Below are 18,335 nucleotides of genomic sequence, written 5' to 3' on the forward strand. Positions count from 1 at the left end.
TTATTTGTGGCGTGCAGGCTCAGTAGTTGTGGCTCGCGGGCTTAGTTGCTTCGCGGCATGTGGAATCTTCTCAGACCAGGGCTTGAACTTGTGTCCCCCGCATTGGCAGGCGGATTCTTAACCACTGTGCCACAAGTCCGGGCCCAGAGACTTGAGAGCCGTTGATGCTGAAGTGGTGGGCCTAGAGGAGAGAGTCCTCACAGACAAGAAGCAGGCTGGAGCAGGAACACCTACATAAGGGGACTTTCTGTATTGTAAAAGCACTTTCTGTGGAGGGTACTTTAATAATGACTCCAAGGGGGCTTCCCTGGTGGCGCAGTGGTTGAGAGTCCACCTGCCGATGCAGGGGACGCGGGTTCGTGCCCCGGTCCGGGAAGATGCCGCGGAGCGGCTAGGCCCGTGAACCATGGCCGCTGAGCCTGCGCGTCCGGAGCCTGTGCTCCTCAACGGGAGAGGCCACAACAGTGAGAGGCCCGTGTATCGCAAAAAATAAAAATAATAATAATAATAATGACTCCAAGGGAATTTTAGGGAGACTGGGATGGGAGTGGGGAGATGGATTAGGAAGGAGCAGTGGGGGAGGGGGAGGAAGGGGTCAGGACCTTTAGGAACCTGCCTCTGGTTCACAGAGGGAACTGTGAGGGAGGGGGGAGCTCTTGCCTTAAACACAAGGCTGGTTCTGCTCACAGTCACCCTCAGAAGCAGATGGTAAAAATAAACACTTCCCAGTTACTTGGCTGCCTCGAGTGGGTGGCGAAGGGAAAGGGGAGGGAGAGCACCGGAGGAAGCAAATTTAGTGCTAGGTTTAGACTGGAAGCTCCCCTAAAGGAAAGATAGAAGACAGAGAGGGTGCAGGTGAGTGGCCATCCTGAGTAGACAGGTCTGAACATGTGAGAGCAGGTACACAGCCAGGTGTGCACGGGGACAGTAATGTTTGACTGTTCCTACCTCTGCGTCAAATGAAATCATGAAGGCATCATAGCTGTAGAAATTTGTTGTATCATGTTGTAAAAAATTTGGCATACAACAGTATTTACAAGAAGAAGCCAGGAAATGATTTTTGTTATGAGAAATCCTTTATAGAGGAAGAAATTTAAGATAGTAGAACATCTAGATATAATTAGTAAAAAATGCGAATGGCGAGCAGGTTAGTTTCAACGTATATTCCACAAATATTTATGGAGTACCTTCTGTGTACCAGGTGGTCTTCAAGGAGCTGGGGCTACAGTAGTGAAAGAGAGATCCCATCACCTGCTTTAGATGTTTCACTTGGAACTACTTAACCTATAGAGTTAAACCTGGGCATGGGCCTTAAATCCTCTGAAGTGCTGAGATCACTTTATTCTGTGGCAATATTCTCTTACTTTGGCTAGTAGCTCCACTAGCCTCATAAATAATCAGAAAATACCATCTATGCGTCTTTGGCAGAGAACTGTGGAAATCAGGTTGTAGAAAAACCATTGTAGCAGCAGTGCTAGTAATGGACTGCCAGCACCGGATGGGGCTTTAGAGAACACCCATTGCAGCTTTATTTTTTAGAGATGAGGAATCAACAGTCAGGGAGGAAAGGGGACTTGCCTGACGTCACAGAGTGAGTGTCAGTGTTGAGAGCAGTGCCCTCGAGTTTTCCATTGGGAGAGTGGGGAAGGCTTGATGGTACCTAGCAAAAGGGCATCTTGATGACAGGAGGGTTCCAGAGAAGAGAGGGGGGAGGGGTTGAAAACAAATAATGAAGCTTCGCTTTTAGGCCCTCCTCTGTTACTGGGACCCCAGGAACCCCCGTAGTTTGCTCTAAGCCTAAGTTTCCTCATCTGTAAAATGAGAGGATTGGACTGAAGTCCTGTTTTAGTTATAACATGTTAGGATCTATGTTGTTTCCAAAAGAAGTTGTTTTGGGGGATGTGGAGTCAGGAGACAGAGTCAACAGACCAGGATAGGAAATAGGCTTTCATCTCTTTAGAGCAAACTGATCACCCATAGCCTGTGGCCAGGCCTCCCTTCAGGGATTGGCTGCCACATTTCCTGCAGCTTACTCACCAATTCTGTGTTTGTCCCTTCTTTCAGTCTTTACAAAGTGGCCCTGCTTTGTTCTAATGCTAATTCTATTTCCAGTCTATTCTGATAGGAATTAAGGTCCTTATTCTAAATCCCACCCAATCCTGGAGTAACATCCCTGGGCACATCTCTGTGACTGTGCTTATCACACTGCCTTGTCACCAGCCCATCCACAGTACACTGTGTTGTGATATGTCTTCGCTGGACTGTGGTCTCCTGCATCTTAAGGAATACCCCTCCCTCCAGTACCTGCGCATGTAGGTGCTCTAGGTGCTTGTTTAATCCTCCTGTATCCTCTTTGCCTCTACTTTCTCTTGATCCCCCACCGTAGTGTGGACACACACACGTCCTGGTCATTTCTCACTTTGAAACAGTCCCTGGCATGCACCGCCTCCTTTCCATTAACATCACCACCACTCAGAATCCAGGTCCTTTCTTATCAATTATTTATCTGAATGATCTCCTTCAGCCCTCTCTGTTCATATCCTATACATTCTTAAAGATCTAGCTCAAATGTCCTCTTGTTCATGAAGAGTGCAAATTAGCCTCTTCTCTCCTCTGAGCACCCAGGGTGCTTTGTCCTCTGTTATGGTGTCCATTCATTGTACCTCTCCTTTTGGTTGTCAGTTTCTGTGTGCCAATGCTCCTTCAGCTTGTCTTTGTATCTCCCACATACTCTAGGACAGTACTGAGCCTTTGGCAGGAGTCCATTACATATTTGTTGAATTGTATGTCTATGAATAAAAGAGCCAATAAGTATTTGAGTATATGCTGTATTTAGACCACTGTTCTACTTTTGGAAGCAGTTCAGTATGGGTGAGAGGGGTGCAAAGAACTAAAATTTATTGAAGATCTAGTCTGTGCTTCTTTACTCCCATTGCAGGATAGTTGTGTAGAGGGAATAAAGCAGAGTAGGGAGTATTAACCCTGTTTTACAGAAGAAGCATTAGAGGTTAATTGACTTGCCCAAAGTCACACAGCTAGGTGAGTGCTGAATTCAGGATTTGAGCCCAGGTTCTCTGCATCCACTGTCTTGGTTATTTCACTTCACTTTAAGAGCAGTAGTGCATTAATATCCTAATATCTGTCTGAGATCTCAGTGTCACAGATTTTTAGTCATGGTTCCCATCCTGAGTGTTGACTTCAAAGAACTCCCTTTTCTACAAATAGCAGTAGAAGTAAAATCTGGCCAACTTTCTCTGGTCTTTGCTCAGATTTTAGGACTTAGTTTGACCCTTGGTGGACTTAAAATATCATTAGGTGATGTGTTAGTCAGCTTGGCCTGCCATAATAAAAGACCACAGACTGGGAGGCTTAAACAACAGAAATTTATTTCTCACAGTTCTGGAAGCTAAGAAGTCCAGATCAAGGTGCCGGCAAGGTAGGTTTCATTCTGAGGGCTCTTCTCTTGGCTTGTAGGTGGCTGCCATCTCTCTGTGTGCTCACATGGCCTCTTTGTAAGCCCTGGGGTTAGTGCGGGGAGGGGCAAGCTCTCTGTTGTCTTTTCTTCTAAGGGCACTAATCCTCTTGAACCAGGGCCCCATCCTTAGGACCACATTTAATCTTCCTTCCTTCCTTAAAAGCCTAATCTCCAGATACAGTCACCCTGGGAGTTAGGGTTGCAGCAAATGAATTTTTTTGGGAGGGGAGGATACAAACATTCAGTCCCCTAACTGATGGATTTTTAAGGTGCATATTAAATGTACTTATTACAATCTTCCGATGGTTTAGTCAATGTTAGTGTTTTGGGAATTGTGCTGATTATTTCCTCTTTGTTCTTTTATGGTATTAGAATCCTGCTATTTTATTTAGTCTTGTCTATGGGTCTTTGCTTAGCCCAAGAGGAACTTCCATTGCATTTGGATTTTGCTATTTTATTTGACCATTTTTACTTTAATGCAGCTTTTTGGTGTACTGATTGTTTTACCATGTATGATACTCATTCTGTGCATGGTAGACAGTTTTATGACTAAATCAAAATACATTCATTCATTAAATCTTGCTGAGGCTCACTGTGGGGTCTCTGGGCTGCTTGTTGTTCTACAACCACGCATAAGAACAGGTAGCACTCTGTCTAGCAGAACAGCAGCCAAAAAAGATGATCCGTACAGAGGGGAGTTGGAGTTCCCTACAAGGGAAGGGCAGTTTCTAATAAAGGCTAATGTAGCAGAGAAGGCTTGTTGTGTTGTCATCTATAACCAGTTATGGACGTTCCTAAGCAGTTTTAAGCTATAATGTGCTTTCTAGCCTCGAAGTTTCTATTAACAAGCTTCTCTTGGAGATCTCTTTCTTTGGGAAGTGTTTGTTTACTTAGGACTGTCAGGTGCTCAAGCAGAATGTCAGCATCCAGTTCCCCTTGAGGTGTGGACCATTTTAAAGCTCCATGTTATTGCTACAGTTACTTTTCAAACATACATTCTTAGCAGATCAACAGTGGAAATTATTTCAGAACCCTAGTTAGAGTGAGAGGGGTGCATCTGGGTTGGGGTGGGGAGCTGTGGACCCTAGGTTTGAGACCTAGAAGGGTGGAGGTGATGGGAGTGGGGAAGGGAGGGGAGGAGCCAACAAATAGAGATGACAGAAGCAGGCACAGCTCTTCCTAGGTTGTCCCTGCTGACAATCAGATTGCTAATTGATATGTAATTTGAGCTGGGGCACTAGAGGCTGTCACTAGGTCTGAAAGAAGAGGGCTAAGCAGATCAGAGAGCAGCCTGGGCTTGGAGTCAGACCTGGGTTTGAATCCTAGCGCTGCTACTATTTGTGTGATCACCGGCAAGTTACGGAGCCTCACTTTTCTGATCCAGGAAATAGGAAAAATAATTGGTTTAGTGGGGATAAACAGCCTGCTTCAGGAGGCTGTTGGGGATCCACAGGGGACCTTTGGGGGGGTACACTGTCTCACACCAGAATCCCTTTATAGCCCGGAAGGATGCAACCACATGGCCGAGGGAGGCCTGCTGTTCTACAAAATTAAGCAAAGTAAATTGGTAACTTGGATTTACTTAGCTAGTGATTAAATAATAGTTTAATTAATAGGCTATTAATGGTCCCCAGGTGTTGGTAATTCTGAGTATTTGCTTTTGAGAGCAGTTGTATAATTTCTTCTGGTATTTCTGATACTTTCATAAAGCTTTGTGGGGTTTTTTTGTTGTTGTTTTTTGTTTTTTTTTAACAGTGTAACAAATGATGCTCTCAGGGGCTATTTTTGGGAAGATTAAATGATATAGTGCATATTAAGCAGTTAGTATTGTGTCAAACTCACAGTAAAGGCTCAATAAAAATTATCTGCTGGGGCTTCCCTGGTGGCACAGTGGTTGAGAGTCCGCCTGCCGATGCAGGGGCCACGGGTTTGTGCCCCGGTCCGGGAAGATCCCACATGCCGCGGAGCCACTGGGCCCGTGAGCCATGGCCGCGGAGCCTGCGCTCCACAACGGGAGAGGCCACAACAGTGAGGGGCCTGCGTACCGCAAAAAAAAAAAAAAAAAAAAAAAAAAATCTGCTATTGTAATTATTGCTCTTATTAGAGACTTAACTGGCCACACTTAGGTTAAGATCCTTATGAATTTAGACAACCCCCAGCCCACCACCACCTGGTGGCAGTTAGTGGTACTGCACACATTGTGAGGAAGAATTATTAAATTGCTTGGAACTAATTCCATGTAGTTTCATTTCCACTAAGTATCAAAGGAACTTTGTGCAGGCAGAGTATGGCTTATTTGCCGAGAGCTGCAATTCATATATCACTAAACAATGAAGGGACATTTTTTCACTTCCATAGTTGGCATAGATTTAAAAAATGTTAACAACAGAAGTCAATGAAGTGGGCATGTCAATTAGTACACCATTTCTGGAGGGCAGATGGTGATGGAACAAAAGTCTTGAGTGTTTTTATATTTTGTGGCAACCATTCCTCTTCTGGGAATTTATCTTGAAATAATCAAGGATATAAAAAATATTTATTTAAAAAGAAAAAAATATATAATGTATAAAATAGCATTAATATATAATGTATAAAATAGCATTACCTTTAACAGAATGAAACAGGGAACAATCCCTTTTTCATTTGTGAATCAGAGTCCCAATCCTTATAACAGTGATTTTTAATTTTTATTTATTTATTTTTTTTGCGGTACGCGGGCCTCTCACTGTTGTGGCCTCTCCCGCTGCGGAGCACAGGCTCCGGACGCGCAGGCTCAGCTGCCATGGCTCACGGGCCTAGCTGCTCCGCGGCATATGGGATCTTCCCGGAGCAGGGCACGAACCTGTGTCCCGTGCATCGACAGGCGGACTCTCAACCACTGCGCCACCAGGGAAGCCCCAGCAGTGATTCCTAAAAAGAGCGGGTAGACATCTTCTGGGGGCAGAAGAATTGGGATGGGCTTCAGATCAGAATCTGCTCTGGGGGCTGTGTAGTTTAAGAACATTCATTTAGTATACCTATTGATTTCATAATAAAAACTATAGAATATAAAGTTGAACGTAGTCATCTTGGCAGATAGAGATCATATAGAAGAGATATATTATAGGGAGGGTGTGTTAATAAATTTCAGTTTGGGAACGCTGATTTATAGGAAATAGGAGTATTGATGAAGGCAAAAATTAATTTTGGACTTTTGGGGAAGAAGGGGCCTGGATTGGATCATTGTAGGAACATTAGAGCAACATGACTGAAGCGTAGGCCTGATAATTTAGGGGTACAGGGACACATCTCCAAAGATAAATTCCCCCTCATTTCTCTTTGCCCAAGACCTGAGGGCCAAACCACCTTTGACTTGTCTAAATCTCTCGATTTCTGATACTGATGTGTCCATGATGAATGTGAGGTACCTTGTATCTGGAGACACTGATCACACTAACTTTAACTTTTGGGAGGAGGTTGTACATAGTGGGGGACCCTGAACAGGCTCTGTTGCCCCCATGTAAAGCCTACATTCCTTGGCCTCTATTTCAAGGCTCTCTGATCTGGCTGGGTCCCCTCCAGCCTCAGATCTAACAGATTTCAGTTATTTACAACAATAGTAACCCCTCCCCAGGCATAGTAGGTGAAGAGCTGACTTGTAATGGTGTGATTTTAAATCAGTGTACCATAAATTTAAAAGTCACAGCCTCCCCCCACCCGCCAGCTTTGTATTGTGGAACTTTTCAAGTGTACACAAAGATCAAGAGAATAATTTAATGAATCTTTGTGTACCCATCACCCTTGTTCAAATGTCCCATTTTTGGCCAGTGGGACTCCTTTCAAGTTAGTTTCTAATTCTTTCAATACAGGTTGGTCAGGGTTTTTTTGTTTTCTTTTGTTTTAATTAATTAATTTATTTACTTTTGGCAGTGTTGGGTCTTCGTTGCTGTGTGTGGGCCTTCTCCAGTTGCGGTAAGCAGGGGCTACTCTTCGTTGCGGTGCGGTGGCCTCTCCCATTGCAGAGCACGGGCTCCAGGCACATGGGCCTCAGTAGTTGTGGCTCGCGGGCTCTAGAGTGCGGGCCCAGCAGTTGTGGCGCATGGGCCCAGTTGCTCCGCAGTATGTGGGATCCTTCCAGACCAGGGCTCAAACCTGTGTCCGTGCATTGGCAGGCGGATTCCCAACCACTGCGCCACCAGAAAAGCCCGGTTGGTCAGTTTTAAATGGACTATATCATCAGTATCTTGATGCTTGCCTGTTATTCTGAAAAATCAGAGGCTTAGAGAATGTAAGGAGGACTGGGCATGTCGGCCCTTTCCACGAAGGGGACATGCAACGCTTGCTTTATTGCTGCATTCTCTGTTGCTTAGCAACATTCTTGCCATAATGTAACTGAGAGATTAATTTGTAGGAAGTTTCCTGTGATTAAAAGATGTGGAAAACTGTGCAGTCATAAAACACACATAGGTTCAGTGGAATAAGACATTTATTAAGCATTTATTGTGTGAAAGATGCTGGCTCAGCACTGGGGAGGATGGCAAGATGACCTAGGGAGTCATGGTTGAGTAATTTGGAGTCACCCAAGGTGAGAGCTCAAGAGATAGTTGTGAAATGATACTAAGAATACCAGGCTATTCAAACTCACAGAAGCAGAGGGTAGAACAGTGCTTACTGGGGGCTGGAGATGGGGGGGTGGGGGAAACGGGGAGATGTTGGTCAAATGGTACAAAGTGCAGTTATGTACGATGAATAAGTCTAGAGATCTAGTGTACAGGAGTGATGACTGTAGCTGATAATATTGTATTGAATACTGGAAATATGATGAGACTAGATTTTAGGCGCTCTCGTGAAGCATATAAAAGGTAACTGTGTGAGGAGATATGTAATCGTAGTACTACCTTATTTGTAGTGATTATTTCACTATGTATGTTAAATATATACAATTTTTATTAAAAATATAAAAAGGTATGTAGACTGTAATAATGATAAGGGAGAAAATGTAATGTCATTTCAAAATTTTAAAATAATATAAAATTGGTAACTTTTACTATAATATGTGAACAAAGACTTTAAACGAATATGTGTTAAAAAATGGCTATTATTTGGTGTGTTTAAAGAAAAGATTACCAAACTATCAGGACAGTCCAGGTTCTTGACTTCTGAAGTCACCATCTTTGTGATCTTGTACAATCCATTTCACCTTACTGGCCCTTAGTTTAGTTCCCTCAGTTGAAAAGAGGGATAAGGAAGATGTGGTATATAGGTACACAAAGGAATATTATTAAACCACAAAAAAGAAGGATAGCCTGCCATATATGACAGCAGGGATGGACCTTAGGGTGTTATGCTAAGTGAAATAAGTCAGACAGAGAAAGACAAATACTGTATGATCTCACATGTATGTGGAATCTAAAAAAAAAAAAAAGGAAGAAGAAGAAGGAAAAAGAAAAAGAACTCATAGATACAGAACAGATTGGTAGTTGCAAGAGATGGGGAGTTGGGGGGGGGGCAAAATGGGTGAAGGTGGTTAAAAGGTACAAATTTCCAGTTATAATGTAAGTAAGTCCTGGGATGTAATATACAGCATGGCGACTATAGTTAATAGTATTATATTGTATATTTGAAAGTTGCTAAGAGAATAGATCTTAAAAGAAAAAAAATTTTAACTGTGTGGTGATGGATGTTAACTACATTTATTGTGGTGATCATTTCCATATGTGTGTATGTATATATATAAATAAATAAAATCGTTATGTTGTATACCTGAAACTAATGTAATGTTATATGTCAACTATATCTCAATTTTTAAAATCCATTAATTGGTAAATGGATATAGACTGTGCTACATCTATAAAATGGAATACCATTTGGTAATAACAAGGAATGAAGTATTGATACATGCTACAACATAGACAGACCTTGAAAACTTTATGCTAAGTGAAAGAAACAAGTCACAAAAGACCTCATATTGAATTATTCCATTTATATGAAATGTCCAGGAGAAAAAAAAAAAGAAAAGAGAGGCACTGGACTCAAGCTCTAAAGTGTCCAGGCCCTTGCACTTCTGAAATTATATTAATTATTTACACAGAACTGTACACTTTTAAAAGTGGCCTGCCATTGTAAAGCAATTATACTCCAATAAAGATGTTTAAAAAACAGAAAAATAAATAAAATAAAATAAAAGTGGCCCTTAGACCTTAAGGATCACAGACTCCAAGCCCTCATTTTTAAGGTAAAGAAACTGAGGTTCTTCTAAGAGCATGGACCTAACAAAGGTCACAGACATAGTGATGGAAATGTCAGATCTTCTGGGGTGATTTCTGGATGATTCTGAAATTTTGGTAGTATTTACTTTATCTGTTGTATTAGATCACACAGTGGCTTCTCTTGTCTTAAGCTGTGACAAAACTTTGAGAGACCTGTTTAGTTTAAAAGCTGCCTAACATTATGAATTTGGGGAATTATCTGTTCCTTAATATTAAGCAGAAATAGATGAACACATTAGAGTTCCACATAGATGTTCAACTTTTTTTTTGCTGTCCTTTACCAGATAATCATAAAATGGTCAAGACCTACAGCAAAGGTCCTACCTGAAAATCTTCTTTTAAGTAAAAACCCCATTCCTTGTATTCTTCTGAATGTTTTCTTGAGAATACCACAATTCAACATGAGTGGAAAAGAAAGTACCGTATTTCAGACCAGGGAATCAAGTCAGGGATAGAGCGTGAGTGATTCGCTGACTTGTTTATTGCTGGAGTTGGTACTGATTGTTTCAAACTTCCTGTTCCAGGATAGCTAACAGCCAGGAGAAACGTAGTGGAAAATGCAAAACAACGAAATCATAAAACCTGCCAAATACTTCTCAGAATTGGAAAAGAGCATCCTGCTGGCTTTAGTAGAAAAGTACAAGTATGTGCTGGAGTGTAAGAAGAGCGACGCGCGAACTATTGCCCTCAAGCAGCGTACCTGGCAGGCGCTCGCCCATGAATACAACTCGCAGCCTAGCGTGTCGCTGCGGGATTTCAAACAGCTGAAGAAGTGCTGGGAGAACATCAAGGCTCGGACCAAAAAGATTATGGCCCATGAAAGGAGAGAGAAAGTGAAACGGAGCGTCAGCCCCCTTCTGAGCACCCACGTCCTGGGGAAGGAGAAGATCGCCAACATGCTGCCCGAGCAGCTGTACTTCCTGCAGAGCCCTCCCGAGGAGGAGCCCGAGTACCATGCTGATGCCGCCACCCAAGGTATAGGTGCCTGACACCCGCTTGCATGTTCTCCTTGGGTACCTGTTTGACATTGCGATTTTCAAGTCCTTCATTTTGAGGGAATTTATAAAAAAGAAACTTTCATATCAAACGACTTTCTCAATACAAAATTTCCCAATTAGATAGGACATTCAAGTCGTACATAAAAACAGAAGCTCTTATCTCATGTCTCTCTTAGAGAGATCTCAGTTATCTCTGTTATTACTTAAGAAGGAAAAATAAGGGGCTACATTAATATAGTTATTAATGAAATATCTTAGTTGCTTATCTCAATCTATCTCAAATATATTAAAGAGAACTGGAGGATTTATATTCATTCACACTATCGTATTTTTTTTTCAAAAGATAGTTTTTGAGGACCTATTATGTGCAAAGCTCTGCATTAAGTTACTCAAAATGCCACATTAAGAAAGTGAACTATTTCAAACTTAGGAAAAGTACAGAGACTAATATAGCAAACACCTATTTAGCAGTCACCCAGATTAAAAACCAGCATTTCTATGCATTATAAAATTGTGATCTGTAGTTTTGGTTTGTGCACTCTAGGAAACTTGAGAAATAATGGAAAAAAATCATTTTAGTTTTAATATACTTCCACCGAAAAGAGAAAAATGTCATACATAATTCTTGGGGAAGGAAAAGAGTGTCATATAATCAAGGCTGTAGCGATAGTGTGTCATGGCTTTAAAAAGTTGGAATTTAAGGGGCTTATTGAAATGTCTCCAGGCAAGGGCAGGGTGAGGATGCATATAGATAAATTGCCAGTAATTCCTGCCTCTTTTAAGATAGGAATGACCAGTTTATATAAAGATTGCAGTTTGCAGAAAATATCCTTGAAGCAGAGGAAGATTTCTGGGAAGGCCAGAGGGCTGTTCATAAGGTGCTCCAAGGACCCAGGAAGCAAGCATTTGCCTAGGAAAATCCGGTTCTTGGCTTGCAGGACGAGAAATTCACTTATTAGTGTCCCCAGAGTAAATTGAGCTCTGAGGGACTGGTTAATTAAAAGTCATAAGAAATTGTCTAAAACCAAGAATGTTATCCATATAGAGTGGAAAATATAATAACCAAGTGAACAGAATACATGTTTTTGATTCGCACTTTTTTTTTTCCCGTCGGCAGATCATCCTGGGAAGCTAAATTATGATCAAATGTTTGTTTTCTGATCATTTGGCCAAGGTTAAGTCTAGGGAGCCAGTTGGGCAACCATAGTGGTGAATGTCAAGAAACTCATGTATTGTTTCTCAGGGTAGGAACCCTGTGTCTGAGTTTTGATGCTTGAGCTCCCTAGCCAGGGCAGCTCCCAGAAGAGGGTGTTGACACGGACACTGCCAGCTCTCTCTCACCCCTCCTTGTTGCTGCTTCTGTGGTGGAGAGGGCCCGCTGCTAATTGAGTGTCCTTGCTTTGGAGATGTTTATAGCTTCAGCCTGTTCCTCTCCATTATGCTGGCCTTGGAGCGATTGCGTGTCTGTGAGGCAGTGGAAGGAATGGTGCTAGGGGAGGGAGGGAGGTGAATCAGCAAGGGCTGCTTTTCAAATTGCTCATATTCCCTGGGAGATGTTGCTGAGGAAGATGCTGGTGTGGACTGCATGCAGTTTACTTCGCAAATCTGTGATCTGGATGATTGTGTATTGATTTCATAGACTTATTTTAACGGGACAGTCTTATTTCCCCATTTTCAAATTCTAGGGTAGGATCTAGAAAGTCCATTCCACAGATTTTTTTTCTCTTGCTTTTTAGAGGAAAGAGTGTAGTTCATTTACTCATAAAAACAATTTCTAAATTTCTCTTGCTTTTTAGAGGAAAGAATGTAGTTCATTTACTCAAAAACAATTTCTAAATTTCCAAGAAAGCAATAAATATGGATTCTCAGTGTCCTTGCTGTAGTGACATTTGCTAGAGACTCACTTGTAAAAGAGATTTATTTTAAATTGGATGTTTGTACATATATGACACATGAGACTTCTCTTTGTTGGTGATAATTAAAGTACAGCCATATGCTGCCTGGTTCCTGTTTCCAGGTCAAATGTGGAGGGCGGTGGAGAACATGCTGTTTTGTCAGTTGGGAACTGTGTCCAAAGTATCTGTAAACTCTAGTAGTTAAGGTACTGGAACGCTTTCCATACATTTAAACAGCTTTGAGGTTACCTCACTCATTTTGCATTTCAACTTAGTTTTAAGAAAGAAAAAGAAAGCTGGAATTGTTAATCATCCCTTCTGGGTCTTTCTGGGGAAGAGGTTGAAAACCTGCTGTAGGGTTATGGCTCACATTCCACTGTGTGTATTTTGACACATGGACTCTGTGTGTGTGTGTGTGTGTGTGTGTGTGTGTGTGTGTGTGTTCAGTTATTATCTCTACTAACTTTGTCTCTACTATCTCTCTGTCTCTACTGTGCTGTCCAGTACAGTAGCTACAAGCCACATGAGGCTGGTAAGCACTTGAAATGTGGGGAGACTGAATTGAGATGTGCTATAAATGTACACACTGTATCTCAAAGATTTAGTACCAAAAAGAGTGTCAATAAAATATCTTACTAATAATGTTTATTTTGATTAAATGTTGAAATGATAATACTTTAGATATATTGGATCAAAAATATATTACTAAAATTAATTTTACCTCTTTTTACTTCTTTAATGTGCCTATGAGAAAAATTTTTAATTACATATGTATCTCGTATTATATTTCTATTGGCCAGCTCTGTCCAAACACCTTACAGAATGCCTGTGACAGAATTAGGTGCTGAAAGATTTGTTGGAGCTTGTTAAACAGGAAGGAGCCTGACAGATTCCACTAGAGGCCTCCCTCCAACTGTTTCTTGTGTGAGATGGCTTCAGCTGTGTCATCTTTTTTTTTTTTTTTTCCCAGATTCTTCAATAATCTAATGTTCTATGCCCTTCAGGCTGTTAGACCTTAAGGTATCCGGGTCTGCTTATGTCCCAGTGATAACAGAGGGCCTGTTGCGTGATGTATGCCAAATACACAGTAAAATCCAGAAATTCCAAGTGCTTCTTCATTTGAACCTATTTGGCTTCTCTCCTTTGTAACAGGGGTTTGATTTTCCCAATAATGAATGACTTAAAATAAGGTGCTTAAAAATTCCACATTGAGTCTCAAGATAGTGAACAAACACTATTTTAAAATGCCCTCTGAGCCTCAGTTTCCCCTTCTGTAAAACGAAGGAGTTGGGTTTGAGTTAGTTTTGCAGACCATGCCACGGATGGGTGAACTAAATTTGCTGTCACAATCCCCAGCAGTGAGGAAGTGAGGGGAACCCAGCTGCAAATGTGGATTTGAGAGTGGGGTGGAGGGTTGAGCCAGGGCAGCAAATGGTTGGAAAACTGGCCTTCAAGAGGTCAATGTCAGCTTTGAACTTTCAAGCCTGAAAAGTATATCTTTGTCTTTTGATCTGATGATTTGGTCTAATATGATTGTCTCTCATTCCAGTGTATGTACTCACTGTAGATTTATGTACAGAACTAAATATCCCATTTATTCATGTATAAACCATAATAAAACCAGTCAGATATTTCCCCTCACCAGCAGATTTTGCATTGGAAAAGGAAAACAAATATACAAATTTCAGCAACCTCAGAAATTTCATTAAACCTGCATAGAGGCATAGTTCACTTTAGAGTTCAATTATACGTTCAAGGAATCAGTTCCTATCATAAAGACAACTACCGTAATGTCTGTGCCGTGCAAAATTATCCCCATTTATTGTGGTTCACCTGCAGACTCTACTGCCTCTGGTGAAGGCACTCAGCAAGTTCTTTTCACAAATAACACCCTTCAGGACGGCCCCTTCCTGTTTTACACAGCATTGTCTCAGAACTTGTGGCCAAAGTAATTCAAAAGCAAGCTAACGACAAACAGGGACTCCTGAGGCCAGTGGTATTGAATTAACAGGCCAGAAGGGGACCCTGTGACCTCTCCAAGAGCTGCCCATTCATAAGCTGACAAAATGTAACCTCTAAATACAAAATTCCAATTATCAAAAACAGCTGTGTCATCTTGATCACCATCCCCTGCATGCATATTCTTAGCTTTGTCAATGACTTGCTCGAAATGTACATCTGTAGTTGAACACAGTAGTCCTAAAATTTAACACTTAGGAATGTATTTGTAAAAAAAACAGTATTTTCCCTTTAAATATATTAAAACAATTTATACCCTGTAGATTTATGATCTGTGATAATTTGCCTTTGACACTTATCTTCCATTATCTTTGGGGAAGAGGTTTGCAGAACAAACTAAGGGGGCCAACAAAATTTGCTAGGGGTGGTCGGGAGGGAAGGATGGCCAGATGTCAAATACACTTAGGAAAACTAAGCTTTCAGTAGTACTCAAATATCTTGAGAGAACTTACACTTAATTCATATGCTATTATTTCTCTACTATAAAGCTATAATCCAGTAACACAGACATAGGTATGCAAAGCTATATTAAATAATGCAGACATTTCTTAATAATTTCCATTATTATCACTGTTTAGACCAATCCTATTCTTTTGGGGTGGGAACTCCAGTAGAGGGGACTGACATATTTCCAATCACGGCACACTAGCATCTTTGGTCTGGAAAAGCCCTTTTTTTGTGTGTTACTTACACATTTATTACTTTTTTATCCCCATTCACCACTTTCATTCTTTTCTTCTGCACTTTAATCATTCTAAGGTGCTTGTGTATTCTCTCACATGTTCTTGAAAGCATGCGTTGGCGTCGTGTGTGCCTATATTTTAAATTTACATGGATTAAAAATTGTGCAGTAGATACCTTCCTTTTCCTTTTGCTGCTTTTCACTTAGAATGTTTTAAATATCTATTCCCATTGCAGTGTGTAAGTCTAATTTGTTTCTTTTCGTTGATGGATAATATTCCGTAGTATGCATCCCCCACATCTTATTTATCCGTGTTCCCAGTCCGTCCTGTTTCCTTTGTTCTGCTAAGAAGAGCTGAGCTTTGGCCTGTACACAGTTTCCTTCCCATCCTTTTACTGCCTTAGTAGGTTTTCCCGATGAGCTTAAACGTACTCAAATTGCCCAAGTGGAAGAATACCCCCTCGACTGTGTTCTCTGCTCCCAGGAAAGCTTTCAGGCCTTCCTATCCATTTTGCACAAGATTGAATTGTTTTCTACTTCAGGTGGCTTTGTTTTACCTGGGAGAGAGATTACATGGTGTGTGTTTGCAGCAGGTTGCCATGCCCAGGATTGTCTTTCTCTAATTAAGAGGAGATTCTCCCCATCTGAACACTAGCTTCCATTCATTGGAGCTAATATGTGTGTGAAAGTTAATTACTCCATTGAGCTTCTCTAGTTTTAAGCCCCAGCTTCTGCCAGAGTCTTAAGAGGCCTGGCTTTTTAAATTTAAAATGCATTTGTTAGCACACATTTAAACTAAAAAAATTAGTTTTAAAACTAAAAAAATTAGTTTAAAACATAAACATGCTGTCTTCACGTTCACAACTCTAGAGAGAAATTTGGAGATCAGAATTTAGGATATACATCCATATTCTTAATAATAGATGGTTTTGTAGTTGATACAACTTGGAGATTGCCTTTTAAGACACACAAGTGATCAGCTGAGCAAGTGACACAGTGAGAGGCTAGGTGCTGTAGTAGCTGAGCTTAGATTTTGGAGTTGTGCAGACCTGGACTGGAGTCCTGGTTCTTTGAACTAGCCAAATGACTTTAGATGTTGTGTTTGGTTTTCTATACTAATACCTCCCTCAGAGGGTTGCTGTAAGGATTAAATGAAGTAATGCTGCAAAGCACTAGCCTAATGCCTAGCTAGCTACTCAGAAAATGGTAGCTGCTGTCGTCATCGTCATCACCATCATCAAAAGGCTCCTAAAGCCAAGAATTACTGAGATAAAAATGAGCATTTGGCAATTGGGAGAGATGAGTAGCATCATCAGGGCATGAACTTTAAAGGCTCAGAGGAGTATTCAGAACTATCCTCTGGAATGAAATCAAAGAGAAAAGAGGCTAAAGGTACCAAAAAACGTCTAATGTGTCCAGTCTTCTTTGAAGAAGTTTCAGATCTGAGACTAGAAAGGAAACGGATGAGGTAATCCTCTTTGCATCTGATCCCATCTGAGGGATCCTATTCTCAGTGCCAAGCCTTTCCTGTTCCTTTGTCCTGTGCCTCAGCTCTCCACTCAGAACACTGTTCTTTCCACACAGTTGTGCTGTGTTGAGAGGGATGTGACCTACTGCAGCCAATTCATCCTGCACACGTTTCTTATATGCCTAGCAGTGTGTCAGGCCCTGTTCTGGGTCCTCCAGGAGGATGAACTAGAGGCAGTCTCTGTCTTCAAAGTAATCAGAGACCTGAAGGGGAGGTAGTTAAGCCGCCAGTTTTAACAAGTGCTCTGCCAGAGGTAGGCTTAGGAACCAGTGGGAGCATGAAGGAAGGACATCTAATTGAGGCTATAGCCGCTGGATTTGGGAAAGATTCCTAGGGAGACATTTTCATTATCTCTGGATGACAGAGAAGTCCTTTTAACCTCCTCTTTCAAAAGTAAGGTTTTTACCTTTTCTTTTATCTTAATTAGGGACTAGTTATGGTTGTTACCTAACCCCTTGGAGTGAAATAATCTAAATAAACAGTAGCCATTTTCCTTTTATTAACAGACTATTATGAGTTAGGTTTCCCCCAGTAGCCATTAACATTCCCAGCATCCCATCTTCTGCAATAATGGAGTGGATGTAATAATGTAATCAACTCTGTTAATAAATTGATACTATTTTTCTCCAAGGAGAGGATTCTCATCTTTGGAAATATAAATCTTCCCAAGAAGGCATTGGAGTCACAGCTAGAAGACTCCATGGGTTAGTGGGGTTAGTGGTTTCCTTATTGAAACTTCCTAATTGATACTTGTATCATTGCCCAATAAAAATACTAGTACAAACATGGCGCCACCAAATGTGGCATCCTTTTATATCCAGAAGCTCTTTTCCCCTTTTGTTCAAAGCTTCAGCCCGTAAATATTCACTAGGCATCCACTAGGTACCAAGCAAAATAATTGGTGCCCAAGGATAAAAGAAATGATTAAGGCATGGTCCCCAAATAATACTAGAATGTGTTAAGTGCTGTAACAGAAGAGTATGTACAGAGAAAGAAGAGGGCTGAGGTTTCACAGCAAGTGGCATTGATCCTGAATGAAGTAGGGGTTAGGAGGGAGGGTGAAAGGGGAAACTGGAGTAAGAGTGTGTGTTTGCGTAAGGGAGTCGGGACAAATAGTGAGCCCAACTTTAGCTGAAGGAGCAGTGAGACAGAATTATGGGAGAAAATAAAGATTGTGGTAGGATTGGAGGGTACACAGGGTATTTTGAAGAGTAAGACAAGGAAGATAAAGGAAGGTCGGAACCACATTAAGAGGGTTACTTACGGTGGATTGGAAACAGAGCCGAAGATAGGAACCCCAGGGGAACATTTAAGTGTGAGTTCTGACAGGAGACTTAAAGAGCAATCAGAGAGGAGGCTGTAGAAAACTTAGGAGAGACCAATGGTTCAGAAGCTAATAGAGGAAAGAAATGTCAAGAAGGATTGTCAAGTGCTAGGGAGAAGTTACATACGAGGGACGTTGGAAAGTGTCTTTGGGATCTGAATATTGA

At 41.4% G+C, this 18,335-nt stretch overlaps 1 protein-coding gene across 3 annotated transcripts in view; it reads left to right on the plus strand.

Annotated features, from left to right (window-relative positions):
* Positions 1-18,335, plus strand: part of TMEFF1 (transmembrane protein with EGF like and two follistatin like domains 1) — a 139,152-nt gene that overhangs the window by 3,773 nt on the left and 117,044 nt on the right. For all 3 annotated transcript variants that reach the window (XM_079925998.1, XM_079925996.1, XM_079925997.1), the window contains exon 2: positions 10,248-10,698. In XM_079925998.1, coding sequence (XP_079782124.1) covers positions 10,281-10,698 — 418 coding nt within the window. In that variant the 5' untranslated portion in view covers positions 10,248-10,280. The remainder of the gene's footprint in view (positions 1-10,247; positions 10,699-18,335) is intronic.

This window comes from Stenella coeruleoalba (assembly GCF_951394435.1).
Source record: "Stenella coeruleoalba genome assembly, chromosome: 7".
Taxonomy (NCBI): domain Eukaryota; kingdom Metazoa; phylum Chordata; class Mammalia; order Artiodactyla; family Delphinidae; genus Stenella; species Stenella coeruleoalba.